Source organism: Battus philenor, unplaced genomic scaffold (genome assembly GCF_028537555.1).
Source record: "Battus philenor isolate CCGP_79_NKW_IND1 unplaced genomic scaffold, ilBatPhil1.0.hap1 SCAF_18, whole genome shotgun sequence".
NCBI classification, from domain to species: Eukaryota; Metazoa; Arthropoda; class Insecta; order Lepidoptera; family Papilionidae; genus Battus; species Battus philenor.
In genome coordinates, this window is record NW_027181680.1 from 12,498,761 (window position 1) to 12,519,026 (window position 20,266).

At 32.9% G+C, this 20,266-nt stretch overlaps 2 protein-coding genes across 7 annotated transcripts in view; one reads left to right on the top strand and one right to left on the bottom strand.

Moving 5' to 3' along the window:
• Positions 1-9,539, bottom strand: part of lap (like-AP180) — an 80,959-nt gene extending 71,420 nt beyond the window's left edge. For all 6 annotated transcript variants that reach the window (XM_068763779.1, XM_068763784.1, XM_068763781.1 and 3 more), the window contains exon 1: positions 9,290-9,539. In XM_068763779.1, the coding sequence (XP_068619880.1) occupies positions 9,290-9,419 (130 nt within the window). In that variant the 5' untranslated portion in view covers positions 9,420-9,539. The remainder of the gene's footprint in view (positions 1-9,289) is intronic.
• A 979-nt stretch (positions 9,540-10,518) lies between these two features.
• LOC137920288 (uncharacterized) lies at positions 10,519-15,245 on the top strand. Its single transcript, XM_068763578.1, has 2 exons — positions 10,519-10,885; positions 13,142-15,245. The coding sequence occupies exons 1-2, from the start codon at positions 10,649-10,651 to the stop codon at positions 15,065-15,067; spliced, it is 2,163 nt and encodes a 720-aa protein (XP_068619679.1). The 5' UTR covers positions 10,519-10,648; the 3' UTR covers positions 15,068-15,245.
• Positions 15,246-20,266: the final 5,021 nt, after the last annotated feature.

Consider the following 20,266-nt stretch of genomic DNA (forward strand, 5'->3'; position numbering starts at 1 on the left):
GGTCATGCGGCAACCAATGCGAATTACACAACTACCACCGTTAAATCACTCGTGTTTCACCCCTCCATCTTCAGGAGTTATGTTACACCGATTAGTGCAAACTTTCACTCTGTGTTTGGACTGCATGTGCGGAAGTGGCTAAATATTGGTCCTTTTCTTACGCAAAATCTATTATTAATGTCTATGTTAGACTTTAAACCAGCGTTACCCACAGGTCCACAGCCCACAAGAGGGCAATTTGATTATTAAGGGAGGCAATTCCAAAGTGAACTGGACATTAACCGTTTCGCTTTAAAAATATTACATAGAGGGACGTAAGAATTTAAAAACAGTCTAAGGTTGGCTATGCATGGGCAGAATGTAAGAGGATGAAAATGGGAAGGTTTATATCCCTGTCCCAAAAATAAGACGGGGGAACGAAAGGTCTCCAATAACGGGGACCATTTTAGAAAAATGTGTGGCCCATGACACGAAAAGGTTGTAAAATACTTCTTTAAACCTTTCTCTAGAGCTTATGTACCGTTATAAAGAATAATATGTTTATAAAACTGTTTAGGAGGATACACCTTAAGAATAGAAACTTCACGGTGTAAAGGTGGTAGGCCGATTTCTACTCATCTTGTGGAGAAACGTGGATGGTGTGATAAGGTTGTAAACGTTCCAGCAATAAATCCTGTACCTGACGGACTACTCGCCGGCGGTGTTCAAGGCTGAGAGGTTTCTTTGAAACTAACTCATCATCACATATAAAAAATCCTTGCGTGACTTCCTTCGGCTAAAACGTTTATTTAAAAAAATATATATTCTGCTGATAGGTCATCAGAGGGTAGAGCGCAGAGGAAACTAATAGGAAACATAATTTAAGTTAGCAAAGATGGAAGGCTTTTCAGGTAGTAACCTCAGCACGTCTCACTACATATTAATTCCATTGGCGGAATGGAAGACCACAGAGTTCATAGATCGCTTAGGTGGATACGTCACTGGCTCTGAATATTCGTTAGTAAGCTTCAATATCCCAAGCCAAGAGTCCCCAGTGGTTGAAATCTCATGGTCAGTAGCTATTAGCTGGCTAATATACAAAAATACAAACATTACATCTCAAATCATGAGCGTCGTCCTATTTTCAATTAAATTCATCCGAGCGAATTTGATTGAAAAAAAAATTCAATTCGAACCAAAAGCTTTTAGGAAGGCTTTACGAAATTGGAGCAAATCGCTTCATATAATTGTTTGTAATACTCTAGGGAAGGTTTACGTCATTTCAAGATTAATATTTATGCTTATGCTATGTTTGCGATGGGTAAAACGCGAATTTATTCGAAAATACAGGTCTACTGCAGTCTGAAGATTTTTCTAGAATGTGGTTAAGAAACTTTAAATAAATTGTATTTAGAACCTGGACATTGCTAGGGTGCCGTTAAAAACAAACAAGACACTGATGATTTAAAGACAAAATAATTATAATAATTAGTTGACTTCAACTTAGTTTTAAATAGTTTCTCTCAACCTTTTTAAATACTGTTTTATACTTTTTATATTTGACAGTTTGTGTAGCTAGGCGTCCTGTATGTGCTTTTGTTTCGATCATTCGATTATTAAGCGTCAATGTACACTCTTACATAGTTTTGTGAAATTATATTTAAGTTACATATGTAATATGGTGGGCAAAAAAAATAAGTGTGGGATTCGTCAACCTCCCACCTTCTGGACGGACTTCACTCCGGAACTCTAAAGACAACATCTACCATCTTTCTGTTCTGTGGCCTGCCTGCTGCCATTTCATCTTGCCAAACCACTGGCTATGTCGCAGCATAATTTTGAACAAATGCAATACAAGCATAACCAGTACCATCCTGATCAAATAAGTACAAACAAGTACATAACAACTATTTATAATACACTTGTAACGTTCTGGCTCCATTTTATTATGACCATCTTATTTGAGAGCCTCTTGTGCTCTCCTCCCCTCGTGCCATGTGTAAGCAGAGATAATATTTACAATAATTTTTTCACGATTTTTTTAATTTCCGCACTCCTGTTAGTCCTCCTTAAGATCTTTTATTCATTCCTCTGTAGTCCATCTCATTCTCCTCCATTCCTTTCCATACTTTGTTATCTTTCATACATTGCCTCTCTTCCTTCTCCTTACCTCCGGAATACTGTAACAATTCTAAATTAAAATTTTTGATTTTTATTTTATTATCATTTAGTATAATACTAATTCATTCACATTCACGCTCCATATTGCTGGCCACTCCAGCCATAGTACTTTTATCTTTAATTATTCTTCAGCGTTTTGAATTTCGAACTCTGATTTGAATAGGTCTTGCACTGTATATATATATATATATATATATATATATATATATATATATATATATATATATGCACTGTATTCCCTCGACCTTCGATCCATTTAGATGGAAGCCTACTCAAGCCACGTCTAACGGCTCATTGTCGCACTCGAAATCATTTCGACCGTAAAGGCCTCCAGTTGCACGGGCGATTGCCACTGCAGACAAGCAATTCTACGAGATTAGATAATTTTTAAACATACGTCACCATACCACACTCAAAAGTTGAAATTGTGTAATGTTTATCCAATTAAAACTCAAGATAAAATTTTAATTATACAACGATAAGAAATTCTCTATATTGTTTCCTTACATGCCAGTCTTTAAACAGTTAGACATATTAGAACAAATGCCATTTTGAGCAGTTGCAAAATCTTATTAAAAAATATACTTCCTGCATATTAATAAATCACAAGCGAAATAAAAATGAAAATTACATATGTACCGAAATATTTTCCTTACTAGCTGTGCCCGAGACTTCGCGTGGAATTTAACAAAAAAAAATTTTGTTTAAGTTTTTTTTTTTTCTAAAAATGGTAGCCATTTAATTATTAGTTGTGATGAATTGTTTTATTTGTGTCATCCACCAACTTACCTTTCTAAAATTCTTACGTCCCCTACGTAACGTTTTTATTATATTAAAGCAAAGGTGTTAAAACTCGAGTCTACTTTCTAATTGCCTCTTAAAAATAAAGTTGACCACCTGTGGGGCGTGGGTCCCACATTAGAAAATACTGGTTTGTTTATTTCAGGCCTTGTTCACTTTTCTTAAAATAGGAAACTATAACAAGCGGTATGGCAATCCAGAGGGCTAGTAGGAAAATGCTCTTCTGATGAGTTTCACAAAACATTCATTTATTCAATACTTGTAACAAGTATCAAGAATAGTTATTAAAGTGATCTGATTTTAAAGAACTATAAAATGTGCAACAAATTTGCCTCACCCACTAATCTTAACATTCATTCTATGTACAGGAATGGACAGTACTAGGACAGTCAATTGGACAAAGAACCTATAAATACAAAAATATTTATACACTAGTTATAAAAACAGAATAATGTGCAAGCTAAGAAGACTTTCCTTCGCACAATAAGATGTCTGCAAAACTGAGTAAATGTCTGATGTCCCTTTCAAGAAACCTAACATTGGATCGCTGTAGCCTCGGTTCTGGGTCAGGCTCCAGGGGAAATACTGCTCACTAAAGCACTATCTCAGACTATAGAAGTCACCAAATCAAGTATTAAATAAGTTAAACAACAGACATACAATATTCTCATATAACTTTTTTTTTTAAATGAAGTCCCAGATTAATGAAACTATTGTCACTATAATGGCAACTTCAAAAACCTACCACCAATAAAATACATATGTGTAGTCCGGTCACAGTAATATGTGTGAAAGGTTGTTGGATCCCAACATCATTTGTAATTTTTCTAGACTCCTCTAACATTAATTGTGGATGTGATCCTGTTAAAATAGATTATGCTTCCTTATCTAGTTTTTTATATTACATTTTGGGTAAATAAGTTTAGGATTTTTAATTTTTATTTACATACTCCTTTCTTCACAATATCTTTTGTGCCTTCCTTTTGTTATCACAAGTTCTATCTCCACTCGTTTGCAAATCTTCTCCCATACATCACCTTTACACCCTCATCTAGATTCCCAGATCACAATTTTACATTATATATCACAGATTTTTATAACTCATTTTTATATAATGCATTTTCCATACCTAGTTATACCTTTAATGTTTTAAGAGTCAAGTAGATTTGACCCAATCATCTGATAGGACTACAAAATTCTCTCGATTTTTGTCTAAGGTGATGGAAGACAAATTTTTCATCTTTACATTCTAATAATAGTAATTTGACCACTTTCGGCCAACATCAGATTGCACCAACACATTTTTCATCCTGTGCCTTACTAAGAAGTATCCTCGTATGGTTTGTAAGACCTTATATTTAGGACAAATATAAAAAAAAAATTATCTAAAATTTTAAGGTAAAACGATGTTTATGTGGCGTTCAGAATCAACAACACTATTCGGCGTGCAATTTGCAACGGCAAAGGAAAAAACCGAGGTTGGCAAAAAGTCGGATATCTATAGGTTGAAGTGTGGTGGGTGTGGTGGGGTATACGTGGGTCAAACTAGTCGAAGTTTTAACATTCGTTATAAGGAACATATTTCCACGTATAGGAATGATCGCCCTGAAAGATCTCATTTCTCTCAACATTTATTAGAGTCGGCACATAGTTTACCGCACGGTCATTCCTATGACGTGCTGCGTACCTGTAGCAAAGGATTGGGGATGGATGTGATGGAGCGGTTAGAAATAATAAGACACGGAGGTATTGGAACTATATTTAACGAACAGGTCAATGTTTCCTCCTCTCCATTATTACAAAGGCTCGCTCAAAGCACTCATCTATTACGTAAAATCGCAAATATAACTTACGCGTGAAAAAGGGTATAATAAAAATAGCCCTCGTAATCGGCCACGTGACTTTGAGTGGTAGTGGGGGAGGAGGTGGCATATAATAAAAAAGCGGTGACAGACTAAGCTCACTCTGTGTTTAGCACTAACACTAACATAACTCCTGAAAATGCCCCTTGGAGGGGTGAAACACGTGTTGAGTGATTTAGCGGTGGTAGTTGTGTAATTCATATGAAAGACCTTTGCTTGCCTTCCTAACCAGTGAAATAACTAACATAACAATACTATGTTGAGGCTTCTGAAGGCTCTTTTTAGATTAGTCAATATAAAAAGATATTCCACCTTAAAATAAGTAAAGCTTTGCCAATAAAAAATAATCTATGTATCAATTGGTTTTCTGTAAAATATTTCGACGGAAACGACATTACTTTCTGTCCCTCTAATATATATGAGATAACCATCTATCTACTGACATCATATTTCTGGAACATTAAGATTTAAAGAATTGAATGTTGATAGAAGAACTGTTTTTTTCGGTCAGTTAAGAACAGATTTTACCAAATTCATTAAGTCCTCGAGCAGATGTGAGACAGCTTATTAAAAATTAATTGTTAATCCAATCGGAATACATAAGAATATAAATTCACAAAAAAATTAATGTCATTGAATGATTTTTCTATTATCACAATAACTGTTTTTGAATGATATCATATAATTGATTTCATAAAGCAATTGACATTAACAAATACATAGATACCAGTGCAATGACTCAGCCAATATAACTATATAAGCAGAACAGACAAATTATGCTGTGATAATATTATTGTATAATGCATTATTATTAATGTAGCACATAGTTTATCAAAAGTTGTAAGTAAATATCATTGGAAACAATAACATTTTTATATATAATAATATGGTCAATGCTCTTATAATATATGACCTATCATGCTGGCCCATAGCCATAGAAGCCTGCATTAAAAATTTGTATACCAGATGGCAGTTGTTTATAACAAAGGTGAATATATTGTTGATTACAAATAAAAACATTAAAAATGTAGTTGTGTGAATTTAACCCTTAATAGCCTAGGGTTTCAATTTGTATACCAATCTTTTAAACCGAATATTCACGTTACTATTAGCTTTATAGGTTGGCTGTACGAATTTTACTGTTGTATAATATTCTTTCCAACGAAATTAAAAAAAAAATCTATTTTTTCCCTTTATCTAGACCCTCAAGCAAACACAGTAATATTAAAAAAAATCACTTTTGTAAATTAGGCTATTTAGGGTTAACTCAAGAAACTGACATTACTTTCCTGTCCTCCTCATACATTATATTAATAGTAGCTTGGTTGTGGGTTGAATAAGCAAGTCCCATCATTAGACTGTGACTTGATAAATCAAGGAATAGACATTAAAAGAAAAATGATTTTTAAAATAAAACATACATCATAATTAACTCATTGTTCAATTATCAAAAAAATATAATGTCTTGTCTAAGTCTCTCTAAAATATTTATTATAAAAGTCTATATTTTTTATAAAGAAATTCTTTACCATTATGGTCATATTGTCCATTGTGAACAAGATAAGCTGGATAAGCTAATTGTAACTTTAAAAAAAATACTATGAGTAAAAAAACAGACAGGTAGATAACAAAATTATTTAATACCTTTGTCTATGCCTGTCTATAAGTAATAAATATAGCTATGTACACAATGGAGTAAGGGATAAGAAAATTTATATGCAAATGTGAATTGAAATTGTGAATAAAATTTATAGAAAATGTAGTTTTAAAGAACACTCCATTTATATATACCTCTGAATTATTTATATACAAATAAATAAAATTTGAACATCTGAAGTGTCAAAGTTATGTTTGCTAATCTTTGAAACGGTTGGACTGATTTTGACAGGACTTATATTGGCAGCTAGCCGATGTAATAAGGAATAACATAGGTGTTACTTCTTTTAGAAAAATTCTCAAACGATAAAAAACTTAATAAACTTAATAATTCTCTATATGAATTCCTCACTGCAAAGTCGCAGGCACAGTTAGTTTTTAAAAATATCTTCTATTCTTAAAAATATATTTTTTTTAAATTTAAATTTTCATATAATTTTTTTTTAATAATGTAAGTAAAAGTAGATGTATTAATCTATATGGATTTGCTTTTATAAACAATGTGCTTTCTAAAGCAGTTGTGTAATAAAGGCAGTTTTTCTTTTAATTGAAAGTGTAAAAAAAATGATAATTTTTTTTATTAAAATCAATGCTAACCAAGTCAGGGGTACTGTTAGTCACATAATAAATTTTAAAAAACATGTCAATTTCACTAGTGGAATAATTTCACTATAGTATAAAGGTTTTGGGGAACTGAATTTAAAATATTCTTGCAAGTGATAAAACAACCTACTTAGATTATTACAGGCTCTTCTCACACTAAAATCTTTCTAACTCTTAGTCACCAATACAACTGAAACATTTCTCAACATACCCTTCAAAGAATTCTTTATTGTTTACATGTTATATGTTAAAATTTACACTAGCATACATATTTGATTTCCTTTAAGTAATCAATGTATTAGCAGTGGTAGTCCAGTGGCCAGGAGACTGAGGCTTGAAATTCCTAATTGTGGGTTCAATTCCTGTGATAAAATCTTATATAATTCACACTTCATGCATTAATTATATAAGATTGCTACTCCTCATAAGTTCCCAGATGATGGGCAGCAGTGTCCTCTGCTAACCACACTATATACCATAATACAATTGCCAACCAGCCTGCCATAATGGTTATTATGGTGTATCCATAATAGATATTGTTGAGAGACACCTATGTATTGTAGTGGGTTAAAATGAGTTATCAATGTATGTAGTAATAAATTTTTAATTTGCACATAGACAATTTCTGTATTATTAATATGAATAATGAAATTTTTCAGTATGTAACAAATTAAGCTGCACTTCTATCTACATCATTTCTTTACTTGAAAAGTTATTAAATATCAATTTCAATGCTATTAAAAATTCACAATTTTCTTTAATTTGTCAATAACACTGTATACTATCATTATCTTTAAAATTTATAAAGCATATTGTAGTTTAATGCATTAAAGATATCTTAATTTTCAGCTTATCATTGATATCAAGTGAAGGACATATTAAAAAAAATTAAATATTTATAAAGGAGATAATACACTTATTTGCATAAGCAATACACATTCATATATTGACCTGATTTTTTAATTTACTAATTTTATTTTGCAATTCGATATAAGCTTTCATGGTTCAGTAGATAAGCACCTTACAATCATAGGTCACAAATTTAATTCCAAAGATATAGCACACTAGAATCTACATCACCACCACAATGAACAGTTAAGTAACTTTAAGTAAACCAACATGTTCACCAGTATTGCATGATGACAGTGTTCATGGTTTTTACAGCTTCATCAGGTTATGATTTGGAATCCACAAATCCTAGGACTAAACTAGAACTAGACTAAACACAAAGTCTTAGGACTAAATATCAAATAGATTTGTATCATTCACCAATTTTTCAAAACCTCATAGTTCCTCCACCCTCTCTAGAGCAAACTTGTTACCCAGCAGTGGTAATATTGTAATGATAATATAGCCATATACTAAGAGTATACATACTCAAATTTTACTTAATTTTTAAACCATCAAATTGATTTAACTTGGTCTATAGTTACAAATAAAACACTACAAGATTTTAACACTAAAGACAAAAAATTTCAGAACCCAGATATATACGATTTTTTTCAATTTAATAAAAAGAAAACATATAATCAGTTGATATAAATGAATATTTTAATAAAAATAATTATTTTGATATACCAAAGAACTTATTGTCGTCATTTTAAATGAAATAGAATCATTGGTCATATAATCCTATAGGATAATTAAACAAAACTAAAACGTCCAAATAACCTATTGGAATTCTAGTAAGAATATTCTTAAGCATTGAATTATAGTAAAAAGCTATAATTAAAAAAAAACGAGGGTAGATATCAAGTCATTTAATTTTGTGCAATTTATCGACGATCATATATGTTTAAACGAAAATCAATTTATTATATACATTTACTTATTGATCCAGTTATTTTCGTCAATGTCCTGTTATATAAATTTAATGTTGCAATATTAAATACAGATTTAACGTCTATATTTCGATACACCGTAACATTACGAGAAACACATGACATAATAAAAAATGCGTGTCTGATCGCAATGTAATCGCAACATTAAATTATATAAACTGTTTCGTAATTAATAACGTACTTTTATTAGTTTTCTTGTATAAGCTTAATCGGGTGTGAAACGAAGCGGTCAATGTCGACCACAATATCTATAGATGAATTATCGACCACATAAGATATTTTGCGAATGTCGCCGACTCAGTGAAAGTAGGAAATACACGCGTGAGCTGATAACAAGTTTTTCTTACACACTAAGACGATACTTACAATCTAAATGTTTCTTTTTAGGTGCAATCATTTCTTCGGTTGTAGCTTTACAAACTGATTTAGCCAAACCCTGCCCAGCGATGCTGTGACGGGCGGCTAACAGTCTGTCGTTTATGGTTTGCCCCGCCATCTTCACGTTCAGTCCTGACGTTAACTAATTATTTACACTATAAATCACTTATTTTTTCCCTATTTTAACAATTTCACTAAAATATGTAGGACGATGACGGGGAAAATATGTCACCGCCCCCCCGACTGGCACAATACTAAATTTAAGATGGCTGACTTGGCTAAAAGAATTAATTGCCACTAGAAAAAAATATTGCCCGTTTTAAAACAAAATTATGATTTAACTAAAAATCAATTTTATTGAAGGGACCTTTTAAAAAAAATTGTTCAAAAGATTTGTTAATTACTTTAAAGATTAGATTTTTTTCTATAAAATCAATTTTGTTTTAGTTTAAAAAGTCTTTTTTAAATAGAATCTATAGTAATATCAATAAATTCATAGAAAAACGTGAAGAAGTGAACGTTGAGAGTTATTATGAAATTTACTCTAAAGACGTTACATCTAATATTTCTTAAGTTATTTCGTTTTAAAGATTGTTTTTATAATAGAATTCATTAGTGATTATTGTCACAGAGAGATCATTTATTAAACATTAAAGAATATGTTCACTAATAATACGGTGTCCCATAACAAAAAAAAATTATGTAGAAAGTAATTCAATTATAGCAATATAATAATATTTTACCGAGAATAATTTTGAACAAGTTAAAAATTTACAGCCAAAGTTCTATAATTACAGGTATTTTTATATATTAATGTAAATATTTGATATTTGAATTCAAAATAAATGTTTAAATCAAATGGTTTGTTTAAATATACAAGACAAATATTTTTTTGTTATGTTGTTAAAAGTAGACATAAAATTTTAATCTTTTCAAAGAACTTTTCTAGTCCATACGGAGTTTATGCGACGAAACTAATTTTTATAACCTTTTTTCCCTGTAAATTCTTGTAATTAGGATTGCGATGAAAACGTGAAAAATTCTTCACAAATTGATTAATTTTAAATCAGTTTCTTTAATGAATTACATCAAAATTGACTTTTGACATGACAGTTTATCAGGCTAATGGTCTATACTTATATATACTCTATTTGTAGTATTTGTAGTATGGATCGTGTATTTTAAACAATAATAAAAACTAAGGTACTAAACTTATTTTTATGATTATTTGGAGTATGTGCCTTGATTCAGGCTTATAAAAATAAAAGATTTTAATATATAAAACTAATTCGTATCTCCAAGCAAGCTAGATATTTTCATTATGTGTGTTCCTGTTTAAGAAACAAAATGGCTAAGAAAAAGAATAATAAAAATAAATCAAAAGTGCTTAAAACTAAAACTACGAGTCCCCCAATTACAAACAACTTTAACTCTGAAATAATCGCAGCCGCGTTGGCTACTATTAATCAACCTATTCTCTTAAAAGTATGTAGATTGTGCGAGACTAAAGATGGCCCATTTCTTCATATTTTTGACTCTGAAAAAGTTATTGCCAAGAAGATAGACGAATTAATGCCTTTCTGGGTAAGTTTTATACTATTATACAATATTTTTGATATAGATTTTGATTACTTTCGCTCGGTTTATCAATCGCGCGGAATCTTTTTTTTTTTAAAAACTTTCACATACAAATTCTAGCATTTGTTATATAAATAAATTTTAATTCAAAAACAAAATTTGTATTTTTATTATAAACTAAGTTTATTTGTTGTATTGTATCATTATCATCATCATTATATCAGCTGATTGTCCCTCATTGTAAAACATAGCTCTCCAATAAGCATAGGTTTCCTCCAATGACCGATGTTGCGTTGCCTGCATCCAGCGACTTTCCACAACCACCGCTGTGTTATATACTTTATGCTAACTCTTGAGTTGAGTTCTGTCATGATCATTATTGATTTTGTGAATGTAACCTCAGCCTAATAATTTCTGGTGATACATGTTTATTTTATTTACGTAAATAGTAAACATACGAAATGGATGGCTAAGCCTTCAATTCTCTGTTTTGTTATTAAATTCATGATATATATAAATTATGAATTATTTATGAAGAAGATATAATGAACTGTATTTAGTGTCCTTTATTATGAACACAATTTAGTTTATTTTTACTATCAAAAAGAATTCCAAAATATTAAGATTAGTAACTTTGTCATTTGAATGATTGTATTGTTTTGTCTCGGTGGGCTGGCTTCCACAACTAAGCAATACTGGGCATATTTTCTGTCACACCTCAATGATTTTATGTAAAATAATAATTGACATTTATTCAGTCAAAACCACATTGAAACAGGAAATAATGATGCTATATATTTATTGAAGTGTAACAAAATTATTGTTACATTGAAAAGTAGATGAATATTTAGTCTACTTTTTTTATGAATAACATGCCTTTTAAAGCAGATGTGTAACAAAGGTAGTCATTTCAATTAGAAAGATGAAGATGTGTTAGTTCTGTGACTGTTATAGAAAAAACATGGTACAAGTGACAAATTTACACCAAAATTGTTTAATTTGTTTTGGAATCAATACATGAAGTATACATGAGACTCAAGCATCTATGACACAACTACGAGATATCCTAAATAATATAAAATATTTAGCACTATTTGACTCCTTTCTCTGAAATTACAAACCCGACAAGTTTTTCCTATATTTCAATCTGGCAAAGAACCATTGAATGATCTGCTATAGACTGAAAAATGTGCTATGTAAATTTGACAAATTTTCAAAAAGATTCTAGTGAAGTTTTATAAACAGTTAATTTCATTGCTAATGCAACCAACAACCATAGGGGCCGAAATATACTCAAATGGCGATCACAACCCTGTGGATGCAGCATTGGTAGGCCTCTGTCAATGGATGCAACAAACCTGGATGTGGCAGCCCAAGTCAGATAATTGTGGTGATCTTTATATCAGCTAACATGATAATGATAGGCAAGCAATGAAAAAAATATTTCTTGTATGTCTGTATTCTAATTTGATCTCTAACTTATTTTATAAATAAGGAAATTGACTGTTGCGCCTGTTCTTAAATACACCATTATCCTGAGTCAATATTACATCTACAAGTGGTTTAAAATCTGTTCTTATAATTTGTTTCATGTGTCCAACCACTGTTGTTCTCAAAATTTTTGTTAAATGTGCTTAAAGACTTGGTCAAATTATTTTATAAAAAGCCTTTGGAACTTTTTTTTGGATGCTGATGACATGACATTTATATAATTTTCTTACTCTAGTTGAAGTTGGTGCTTAGGAAGTGTATGATATCTTAGTAGGGGTGTTAAGCATATATATATGTATTTTATAATGCTCACGCTACCTGTTTAAAAAATAGTCATTCAGGTGTTTTGATGGCCTTGAACAGTGTTTTCCAATCTTTTTTTGTGATATGTCCCTCCCAAATCTTGTTAATATTGTTGCATCTCCCAAGTGACATATATAATTTTTATATTAAAGCTAAAGGGTTAAACTCTTGTTAAGTCTATTTTCGAATTGCCAAACCCTAACTATCAAATTGCTCCCTTGTCATTCATTGGTCTTATGTTGCCTAGACACATTTTATTCAACTCTAGAACAGTTAGATGTTGTTGATATATGTTAAAGGAGTTGCTATATATTATTAGAACAGTAAAATAACTATATTTAATATATGGATATAAAAAAATGTTGTCATAACTCCTAAAATGTTGTACACAGTAATACAAAATACTATTTTTGATATAGTAATATAATTATTAACAATATTATAAAACAAGGATGTTTGTCATTTCAGGTTGCAGAGAATGATGACCTGCCTCACAAGATCTGCTTCAGATGTTCAGCGAAGGTTGAGGAGTTCCACGAGTTTGTTCAAAAGTGTATAAACACCCAAAATAATTTAAGAAAAACTATAGGCAAGAAAGAACCACTTCCAGCGAAATCGAAGACAAGAGATTTATGGGAGCAAAAATTAAACGAATCAAACATGTCCAATGATGACATTTGTGATGCGCTCATAAAGAAAGCTATGGAAAGCATTCAAAATGTGGTACCTACATTTGTTCCTTTTGATGATAGTAACAGTAACAAAGCTATAACACAATGTTCTAAAGTCAATGAAGCGAAACATGATTCCAATAATCAAGAGGATTTATCTAATGACAAAAGTGAAGAAGAAATTTCATTAAAAAATGACAGATCAGTTAATGGCAAGTCTGGATTGCCAAAATTAAGTACTGTAGAAACATCACATGATGAAAAAGAATCTGAAGAAATAAAGTCTACACAAACAAATACAGTTAATGATGCAAATAAATATATTGTTGATAGTGCCATTAAACATGTGGAAACCGACAAACATGATGATGCTGTTGATAAGCAAAATAACGTAATTAATAAAGAACCTGAAGCAAATTCAAAACCTTTTGATATAATGGACCATGTAAGCATGATAAAAGTGAATGGTGTTGGAGTACTCTTCCAGTGTAAACTGTGCAATAGAAACTTTTTAAAAAAAGAAGTTGTTCTGTCACACGGCTGTGCAAAAGCTCGTGTGCCTAAAGTTAATATTTCCAACACCTATAGACCACCTGACCCACCGAAAGTGACTTCAGTTAAATATATCAATACAAGATTAGACAAAAATAATGGAAATACGATAGTACAGGAAAATCAAAAATCCACAGAAATAGAAAAAATCAACCCTTCAGGTGTTGCAACAACAGTTAAGAAGAAAGTTGGACCTGCAAGCAAGATTGGAAGACGTTCCGAAACTTGTACTGCGTCTGAAACACAAAATTCATCAAATGAATCAATTGTTAACCCAATGACTAGCAATATAGAACAAATGTCTAATAATCCAAGTCCAGTTGTCACTTTCCCTGCAGCCCCAAGCACTGCCACTAGGTATAAACTTGTGCCTGGACCTAATAATGTATTTTGTTTGGTCGAAGATAAAAAATATCCCGATGATTCTGATTCACAGAATACTATTGATAAACCTAAATGTAAATCGCCAGAAATTATAGATCTCGAAGACTCGCCTGTCGAAAATAAGTCTGTAAGAAACAATAAAAACTTGAGAAAACATAATCCAAGCAGTAAAACAGCGATAAACAGTGTTGCCAACATAGAGAATCAAACAGGTCAACCATATCCTGTGGGTTTATTTCAAACAGTATCTCATCATTCCAACAATTTTAACTCAACACCTCGTGAAGAGGTACAACTTACATCTCCAGCTGTGAAGAAACAATCTTACACAGTTGTCCAAACTGGTAATCCAAGTAAACTTTTAATATCAACGAAACCACAACCAGCTGCTGAAGATATTTCAAAAAAACGACCAAGAAAAACGAAAACACTTGTAAATAACACTGACAAATCATTAGAACCATACTCTGTTATACTAGAGGATGCATCTCATCCAAAAGACACTGGTTTTTTTACATTCATTAATGTTGATCCGTTACTCCAGCCGTCTTATGTACTGCCCACAGATAATATAATTCAGGAATCGCAAATATCTACATCCACACCCTTAGCCAATAAAGATACAGAAACTAAAGATAGTGATAAAAACAAATATGTATGTAATATGTGTGGAGATAAGTTTAATAGAGAAAAGAAATTAAATGCACACATATACTCACATTATAATAGGGACGAGGAAGATAATTCAGGGGATGAAAGGCCCTTAAGAAAACGCACCCGGAAGTGATTATATGAGGTACTTTGAAAAGTTCTAGTTTCTAATATATTATTTTTACGAGTGTATGTTCAGTGTATATGTGAATAAATGGAACAATATAGTTACTATTTCACAGATGTAATATTATTTGAAAATGTTGGCATAGCGCCTGGCATTTGGTATGGCACATGTACATTAATCTTTAACAATCGACATTAATTATTCTATATATATACTATATAATTTGAAAGATATTTAGAATTCCATGTAATATATATTGGTATTGCATATCTAACTACATATAGTAGTATTTTTGAAAAAGTCCTATGAGGATATGATTTTTTTCCAATAATTGTCAATTAACATTTTTTTATGTTAATATAGAGGCAGTTTTAGATTTATCTAATGGGAAAGGATTTGTCTTCAATGCAAAATATGGAATAGTTGCATGCTTATATTATCCTTTAGACAAGACGCTGTCTAATCTCTATGGATACACTAGGACATACCTTGATAACTTTTTTTGGACACTTACCTCAAATAGAATAAAATACAGAATTGAAAAGAAATATCTTAGTTATGGAAGACGAGAGCCTTCTAATACAAATAGGCACCTCGACTACGGCGACTTCTTTTTTGCAACGCGACGTTAAGATGGTGCGACAGTATGGTTACTACATTACGAAAAGTCGCCGTGGACGAGAGGGCTTATGCGATAAAATTGTAAACCAAAACTTTAAAAAAATAATAAATGAACGAAAAAAAGGTTTCATTAGGAAAAAAAATATTTTCGCCGAACATAGTAAGAATGTACTATAATACATATATATAATTGGTTAATAAAACTAGGTAAACATGTGTTTACATGTGGACAAAATTATACTCTTTGTCGTTTGGAAGGTGTATCAAGTTTCAAGTGTTACAAGATCCAGTCTTGTTCTTATGATTTTTTCTATTTACGCTAAATAGTTGTGTATTTATTAAATTAATTTCGTTTTCACTTGTGACTTAGTGTTTTTGTATATTGCTGTGATTGCTGTGATTATATATGAAAAAATACTAAAAATTCATAATAAGTATGTATATATAGTAAATACTAGCTGTGCCCGCGACTTCGTCCGCGTGGAGTTAACAAAAAAATATTTAGTTTTTTTTTTCGTTTTACAAATTTTCTTAAAAAAAAGTACTTTAAGTTATTCTTTATTACACCAATTACCTGCTAGAACAAGTCGCGTCAAAAGAGGTTCTGTCATTTCAGAGATTAAAAACAAACAGACAGACAGACAAAAGTTAACAAAATGTAATTTTGGTATATATACCGTATATATATTAATATATAAAAATAGGTTACAAGTACCATGAAAAGCGGTTCTCTTAATTTTACAAACACTCCTGTTTTATTTATTTCTATAGATTATTTATTACAAAAAAATGCCATATGTAAATGCATCTTTAAATTCATTCATTTGGATTTATGATCTCGCCTAAATAAGGCTTACTGTGTATAAATTGACCACTTAGCTAATCACCGTTTAATCTAAGCGCCAGTAATAGAAGCCTTTCTCAAGATACTTAATACCAGGCTTGCAAGATGGTGCGAGAAGTGGACTTAATCGGTCATAATCCCTCTATCTAACAGCTAAGTTCTAAATGCACTAACTTGAAAACGCAGAATAATGCTCTATGTATTTGTAAACATTTGCTGCACTATTTGGACTGGCACATGTTACAAGAGCTAGCGGGTTCAAAAGCCAAAAGGATCGAAAAGAAATTGAAATCCCTGAAACAAATTTGTGAATCCCAATTTATCCAACTTTTAGGGAATGATACATTATGAGAAAAACTTGCGGAGGCTGGAAAGTTCGGGGTCCCACAGATGGGCCTAAAACCTTTAGTCTTCGCTATGAAGACCATGTACTCTTAGCTGCCATCGAAAGCAAAATACTTCTTAGATAGAGTGGAATTTATTAGCTTGGAGCTGGGCCTCAAGAATAACTACTCCAAGATCAAATTGGTGGTAAAATTAGAGTGAAAATCAAAAGCTTCACTATAAAAGAATATGATGTAATAAACAGTCATAGCTAATACAATGTGAGAGATAATACCTCGAAGGATGTGTCTCTGTATGAAGGTCTCTTTCTGGATGAAGGTCTGTCTCTAAAGTGGCAGTGGGGCACATCGCTCGTGGAATAATTGGCCGTTGCAGCCGAGGGGTTCTCGAGTGGCCACCAGGAACCGGTAGACGTGAACGCCCACATTTGGTGGACCGACGACGTTAAGATCACGAGAAGTCGAAGGATGCGATCAGCACAAGACCGTCCATCATGACTCTTTGGAGCAGTAGTATGAAATAGGTCATTTAGTTCTCTGAATCACTCAGTCAACGAAACACATTCAATCATGATCTTGCAGACCGTCACCGGCTGATCAGTGAAAAGAGCAGTGCGTTTAAACCCAAACGCATCAAGCGTAATTAGGATAGTATACCGAACAATCAACAGTTAATAACTTGGATCCTGAAGCGCAAAATGGTAGAAGATAAGAAAAAGAAAGTGGTAAATATGGAAAGACCGTAGCATAATGAGAAATATCAAAATGAATATGGGTCTTCTCCATTTTAAACTACTAATCAGAAAACTGAATCTAGTTGAAGGTCGATAGAGAGTGTGGAAGCGTTAGAGATGTGGTTCTGGAAGAAGTTACTGCAAAACTATAGACTGCTTTCCGCACCAACGAATCTATTCTGCATGATCAAAACTAGATCTTCACCTATACTGCGCTGAGTTCTGGATTATTTTGGCCACATCGTCACCATCATCATGGTCATCATCATGTCAGCTGATAGAGCAACTGCAAGACATAGGCCTCCTCTAAAGATTGCCACAATGACCGGCATTGTTCTGTCCGTATCCAGGGACATGACTATGTTATATATTCACTATATGTATGGGTGCCTTTCGCTGACATAGCCAAAAAATACGGCCAAAACATCAAATAAGTGCTGGTGACTGGAAAACTCGGAGATACACAACCAAAAGGAAGTAGTTCTATCAATTGGTCGGACCAAATTTGCTCAACACCACGACATTAATTTTCATACTACCCTCCACGATGCCAAAAATAGGAACGGGTGGCTTGGTATGATAAAGAGAAATTACTCGCGTGTTCAAGGCATCACGATCCTCAATGAGGACAACGAAGTGAGAAGGAGGTGTTCTACGATTAAATATTTCAGAGTCTCGTTATTTTCATGTTAGTCGATAGTAGTTCATTGCTAGGTGTCCCCTGAAGGTCGGCCTCGCGCTGCCCCCATCTAGCGACTTTCCTCGACCTCGCCTCGTCCAATTCGATCCACCTAGTGGGGAGCTAATCCACAATTAGCTGTAACAGATGTTGCAAAAATAATGTCATAATGTGAATGTGACTTAATTTTTGCAAATGGCGCCAAATGTCACTGTGCTTTGACATTCAAGATATAGATATGTAGAGAATTAGTTGTCATCAAGCGATGGAGCGATAAACACCTCAAGAACGTGGAATTATTGTTGAGCCTCGATGTCTGGGTAGAGTAATTTCACGTTTTGGTGGTTTACCAACAACTTTGAAGAAGTTATCGCCAATTTGGAGCCAAACGTTTTGAGAGCATCAATTCAATTACCTCCCGAATTGATGCAATTATGCATCAATTCGGGAGGTAATTACTTGAATGATATATTTTTTTACAGTAAATGTCATCAATCTTAGACTTTCAAAAAAATTTTTTTAACTACAGAGCTTTCTTTTTAAATATATAACAAAATGGCCGCCGGTTCAAATTATGACATTACTTTTGCAGCACATATTACTATTTTAATCTGCCTTAAGGTGAATGAATATTTATATATTTTTTGTATTTTGTATAAATAAGTCTCTTTCATAAATGTGAAGATGTAAAATAACAAATTAATTTACTTGAATTAATGCATTTAAAGTTATCCACAGGGCTCAAATGAACTATTAAAAATAATCTATATTTGGGTCATTTTGTCGGTAGTTTTTTTATTTGCTTTTGTTAATGCGGTTTTTTTTATTTTTTTTGGCCCTCGCTATTGGGGACCTTTCCTTCCACACCCTATTTAATTGGGAACAGGGTTTTGTATTTCTTAATCATTTTTTCACTTGAATTTATATTTTAGTTCTCGTTTTCTATCTCTTATTCATTTCTATTACAGTATCACAGTTTTAATAGGTTTAATTATTTTCTCGTGTACATCAATTTTATCACGGATTTTTTTTTTAATATCAATGAATCTATTTTAAACTTTACAATGTTTTATCCACCTGTTTTGTTCCTGTCTATTGCGTATTGTGCTACTTTTCTAAAGAATTTGAGGACGCACCCTCTTTCATCCTTTGCCATTATAATGGAGGCAAGTGTTGCCTCCTCTATCTTTTTGCCTAGCCGGCATTCAGTCTCATATCGAAGCCCTCAAAATGCGGGACATTCTGCTACCAGGTGAATCGCGGTCTGGTCCACGCCCGGTTCACAGAAGCACGAGGGGTCCTCCCTGATCTTAAACCTATGAAGGTACTCAGAGAACCCCACGTGCCCCGTGAAGAGCTCGACCAAGACTGCGTCCACCTCCATGCTACGGAGCGTGCGGTAGGCTGTGACGGCGTCCGGGAAGAACTTCCGCGTTGTTGATGCCGTCGTTCCATTCATGTACCTGCTATTCCATTCGTCAAGCGTTCCCAGCCTAAGCTGTCGCCTGACGTATGAGATAGGGCACCCAGGCACCACCCACCTCCAGGCAGCAGAATTCCACACCAAACTGACCAGATGGGTGTGGAAGTCTTAGGTAGCTGACCGGCAACTCCAAGTCCCGGTCACCTATCACTTGCCGAGAGTAACCCCGTTTTATTTCAAATAAATGGGCTGCTTCTTGGACCCTAAGGTCCAGAGGAAGCAGCTTGGTAAGGATAAGGTCCGAGTTCATGGACGCGGTTCTATGGGTCCTCGCGATCTTCTGTGCGAAGCTCTTCTGGACCGCGTCCAACAGCCTGCGTACCAGCAGCTGTTAATGCGGGTGGTATGAAATTGCAATAAACCAGTCGACCTTCACAGCTTCATTTTGAATGAAGTCATGACTATTTCGTATATACACGTTAGTATTTCATTTATTAATATAGTTGTAATCCATTTGTGTAATATTCTCGAAAAAGGCTGCGATTCTATTTAATAAATCGCCG

Bases quoted from the DNA above. Each gene is read 5' to 3' on its own strand.
- LOC137920288 (XM_068763578.1), top strand. From the start codon at position 10,649: ATGGCTAAGAAAAAGAATAATAAAAATAAATCAAAAGTGCTTAAAACT. The intron at 10,886-13,141 runs GTAAGTTTTATA...TTGTCATTTCAG, and splicing joins ACGAATTAATGCCTTTCTGG to GTTGCAGAGAATGATGACCT.